This window comes from Galeopterus variegatus, unplaced genomic scaffold (assembly GCF_000696425.1).
Source record: "Galeopterus variegatus unplaced genomic scaffold, G_variegatus-3.0.2 Scaffold154, whole genome shotgun sequence".
Lineage (NCBI taxonomy): Eukaryota > Metazoa > Chordata > Mammalia > Dermoptera > Cynocephalidae > Galeopterus > Galeopterus variegatus.
The window spans coordinates 231,776-236,749 of record NW_007726265.1 but is presented as its reverse complement, the minus strand read 5'-3'; the positions used below and the strand labels follow the sequence as shown (position 1 = coordinate 236,749).

The following is a 4,974-nucleotide window of genomic DNA, read 5'->3' as shown; positions in this document are numbered from 1 at the left end:
TATATATATATATATATATATATATATCTGACAAAGGATTAATATCCAGAGTATACAAGGAACTCCAACAACTTTACAGCAACAAAAACAAATAACTCAATTAAGAAATGGGCAAAGGAGCTGAATAGGCATTTCTCAAAGGAAGATATATGAATGGACAACAGACACATGAAAAAATGCTCAACATCACTCAGCATTCAGGAAATACAAATCAAAACCACTTTGAGATACCATCTCACTCCCGTTAAGATGGTTAACATCCAAAAGACTGAGAATCATAAGTGCTAGAGAGGTTGCGGAGAAAAGGGAACTCTCATACACTGTTGGTAGGACTGCGAAATGGTGCCTTTATGGAAAATGGTATGGAGGTTTCTCAAACAATTACAGATAGATCTACCATATGACCAAGCTATTCCACTGCTGGGAATATACGCAGAGGAATGGAAATCATCATGTTGAAGGGATACCTGTACTCCCATGTTTACTGCAGCACTATTTACAATAGCCACGAGTTGCAACCAGCCCAAATGTCCATCATCAGATGAGTGGATAAGGAAACTGTGGTGTATCTACACAATGGAATACTACTCTGCTATAAAAAGAATGAAATAATACCATTTGCAGCAACATGGATGGACTTAGAGAAAATTATATTAAGTGAAATAAGTCAGGCACAGAAAGAGAAATACCACATGTTCTCACTTATTTGTGGGATCTAAAAATAAATAAATATATATACAAAGAAATAAATGGTGGAGGGGGGAGAAGACACAACAATCACAACAATTCCTTGAACTTAAGACAAGTGAACATGGGCCGGCCCGTGGCTCACTCGGGAGAGTGCGGTGCTGATAACACCAAGGCCCCGGGTTCGGATCCCATATAGGGATGGACGGTTAGCTCATCGGGTGAGCATGGTGCTGACAACACCAAATCAAGGGTTAAGATCCCCTTACCGGTCATCTTTTTAAAAAAAAAAAAGACAAGTGAACAGATATAATGTTGTTGGGGGGGAGAGGGGAGAGGGAGGAGAGAAAGAGGAACTGGTAAAGGGACATGAAAATCAATTACATTGTATATTGATAAGTTAAAATTAAAAATTAAAAATTTTAAAAATTGTTTAAAAAGAAATTGAGGCTCAAGAAGGTTAAGTGACTTATCAAGGTCACAAAGTGAAGCCAAGATTTGAACTTGAGTCTGTCTGCTCTTTACACAGCAGAACATTGATGCAGTGTGTAGACTGTCTGGGGGACCAGCAGGTGAGGTCCTGAGCAGAGATGAGCCCCAGACATAAGAGGATGGTACTTACCCTCAATGCTCTGCCACAGATTTCTGCCTAGGTGAGACAAGGATTAATGTGAGGAAGGGAGATGGGGAGATACAGTAAGGGGAGGGTCTAGATGGGGCAAAAGGCACAACTCAGTCTAGGACACTGGTCAAGCTCAATGAGATAATGCCCATGAGTCACCAATAGATCTGCCTTTTCACTATCACCAGATACCCACACTCACATGTGCATCCCACTCCCTCTAATGAACAGACCCCACCTTCCTCACCTGAGACATTGCCAGCCATGTACATGGCTATCGTAACAGCCAGAGAGCCAGCCAGAAACAAGGTGAAGAAGTTGCCTTTGGTTTCTCCACTGGTGACAGCCTGGGCCACAGCCGCCTGAGTGAGGAGCTTATGGGGAGCGTGGAGGTGAGGAACAGGGAACCCAGGAGATGAACAGGAGAGACATTGGGAAGGCTAGGGGAGCAGCCAAGAGAGGCAAGTGGGCATGAGGGACCAGCACGGAAAAGAGAAAAGCAGGAAGAGAGAAGGGAAAAGAAATGGGGAAAGTGGAAGAAGAATGAAGAAAGGAAAGCAAGGTGAAAGAAGGGAAGGGACAGGAACGAAAAAGAGGAAGTAGTAGAGGAAGGAGAGAGATTAGGAGAGACAAGAGTGGGGGAAAGAGAAGCGATTGAGAGTAGAAAGAAAATGGGACACAGGAAGAAAGAGATAAAGATGCCAGGAGGAGCCAGAAATTTGCCCACTTCCCTCCTTTCCTTCCCCCAATTACCCTACCTACCATGAGCACAAACACACCCAGAAACTCCGCCAGGCATTGTCGAACCAGCAGGCTACGGATCCGGAGGTGGCTCCTGATTTTGGCCAGGGGCTGAGCACAGGTCATGGTGAGACACCCTATCGCTGTTCACCGCTCCCTGTCTGCGTAGGCACACAGCTAATACACAGCTACTGCCTGCCAGGAGAAAAGATAAGGGAGAGACTTTAAAACCAATTAGCTCAGGTTCTGACCAGCAGCTAATGTCTGTGCACATGTGCAGGCTAAGGAGGACAGCGATAACAGGAGAATGTGGGCAGGCTGTGTGCAAAACCAGAGCCTGGAGTTTGCCCAGGCCCTTTCTCTTATGTCCTTCATCCCCATTCCTCACAGAACAAGCTTCCCCCTATGCTGATGGATTGAGGGAAGAACCCTGCTTCATATACATTAGTTCTCTTGGTCCTAAAGATAACTGTGTAAAGTAATACTATTGCTCCCATTCTACAGATGAGGATACTGAGCCCTAAAATTCCCCAAGACTACACAGTTAGTTAGTGGGTGAGTGAATTCAAGTCCAGGTCTTCTGACTCTCCGTCTGGTATTCCACAATGCCTCTCATCTGGAATGTGAAGCTTTTCCCCAAACCATGTGGATGCCTGGAGAACTCACTAGGCATCCAGAGAGACTGGGCTGAAGGCCATAGACTATGGGAATGAAACCCACACACTGAATGCTTGTACTTCCTTCATGCACAGTCTCACCTCAGCTAGAGAATGCTCTAACTTTGTGTCTTCTGCCATAGCTTGAGTTGAAGACTTCTATCCACTCTGAGCCCCACCTGCCCTTCTCTGGATGCATATCACTCTTACTCTGCATATAACACATAGCTTCATCCTACTTCTTCATATCTCAAGCCTCCAATTAGATTCATTCAACATTCATACTTCAAGACACTGGGGAAACAGCAGTGAACAAAACATAGTCTCTGCCCTCCTAGAGCTTATGTTCTAGTAGGTGGAAACAGATAACATACAAAATTTTTAAATACCAGGCCGGCCCAGTGGCGCACTGCTACAGTGCACCGCTTGGGAGCGCGGCAGCACTCCCGCTGAGGGTTCGGATCCCACGTACAGACCGGCCGCTCACTGGCTGAGTGAGGTGCGGGAGCAACACCGAGGGTTGCGATCCCGTTGCCGGTCCCGGTCCGGTACGGGCGCGACACTGAGGGTTGCAATCCATTGCCGGTCACGAAAAAAGACAAAAAGGAAAAAAAAAATTTTTTAAATACCATATACAGTTTATGAGGTTATTGAAGGCTGGGGCCATGATTTATGTAACCCCATGGGCTACAGTCCTGGGCACATCTGTGTGCAGTAATACTTCTTTACTGGATTATAGTGCTCCACCCAGATACTCTCCTCAGAGCCAATGCACCCATTCCCCAGCTTTTGGGAATATCATCTGTTGATACCACACAGCTGCCTCCCTCATTGGGCAATGCCCTCCAAGGCAGGAATCCACCACACTCAAGTTTACATGCCCTCCTATGGGCCCCACAGCCTATGACTGGTTGATACAAAGGCCTGGTCTCTTTGCCTCATTTAGGGACAACTCTAAAATGCCATTTCAGCTCCAAAGTTCCCCATAGGACCAGCTGAGGCCTCTGTTATAACTTCAGTATGTGTCAGTTTCCGGGCCATCCCGTGGCTCACTTGGGAGAGTGTAGTGCTGATAACACCAAGGCCAAGGGTTCGGATTCCTATATAGGGATGGCTGGTTTGCTCACTTTGGAGAGCGTGGTGCTGACAACACCAAGTCAAGGGTTAAGATCCCCTTACTGGTTATCTTTTAAAATATATATGTGTGTGTGTCAGTTTCTCCCTATGCCTAATCCTACTTTTCCTCACTTCCTACATGTGTATCTCCCAATAAACTTTATTCATGTATCTCTTCAATTTAAGAACTCAATTTAAGATGGTTGGTGTCAGGAGTGGTCCTAGTAAGCATACTATATTTTATTTTAGTTTAGTTTGTTTTATTATTTTATTTTATTTTATATTTTGACAGCTGGCTGGTATGGGGATCTGAACCCTTGACTGTGGTCTAGCAAGCATACACTAAAATGGAATTTAGGGCTGGCTGGTTAGCTGAGCTGGTTAGAGCACAGTATTATATCACCAAGGTCAAGGTACTTATAAATGGGATTTGTGGTCTGGCTAGTGGCTTATCTGGGGGAGTGTGGTGCTGATAACACCAAGGTCAAGGGTTCTGATCCCAGTACAGGACAGTTGCCCAAAAATAAAATGGGATTTGCATGATAGATTATTCACCTGCTGGTTGGCAGTAAGGATGCTGTCATGGTGGTAGGTGGAGAATGGACAATCTCTAGTATGTTGTAGTGATGCAATTATTAAAACTGTCAGCAGTGGTAAATTGGAAGGAGTTACTGTTAGAAAGGATATACACTGGTGCAATATCTCTGAGAGGTATATGCACTTGAGAGGTATGAGAGGAAAGACAACTATAAATTCCATTGAATTAATCACCAAGTCAAGGCAGACTATGAAAGCAATCAGGCCTCCTTGACAGCGTTTAAAGAAACCCTAATCTTTTGCATCCGGTGGGCATCAGAGTGGAGGACCAGCTCAAACCTTAATTGTACGAGTAGCAGAGCGTTAGAGAAGGCTGAATTTTCAGCCCTAGCAGATCTCCTATGACAAGGTTAGGGTCCAAAAATAAAAAGGATAGGATCCTGAGACTTGGAATAGGGACATCTAGGAAATGCAACTGGGAATTTTGAGTCCCTAGATTCCTCTGAACCCTCTGAGCCTGCAGAATTGGCTAACGCTACACTTGCAAAAGGATTATACAAAGCCTTCGAATGAGGCAGGTGCTTTAAAAGACAATACTCATACCTTTCAGGATCT

General features: G+C 44.8%; 1 protein-coding gene across 1 annotated transcript in view; it reads right to left on the bottom strand.

Annotated features, from left to right (window-relative positions):
* AQP10 (aquaporin 10) overlaps window positions 1-2,176 on the bottom strand; it is a 5,879-nt gene extending 3,703 nt beyond the window's left edge. The window contains exons 1-2 of the mRNA XM_008592841.1: window positions 2,072-2,176; window positions 1,557-1,683 (exon numbers count right to left, since the gene is read on the bottom strand). Coding sequence (XP_008591063.1) covers window positions 1,557-1,683; window positions 2,072-2,176 — 232 coding nt within the window. The remainder of the gene's footprint in view (window positions 1-1,556; window positions 1,684-2,071) is intronic.
* Between the last annotated feature and the right edge of the window lie 2,798 nt (window positions 2,177-4,974).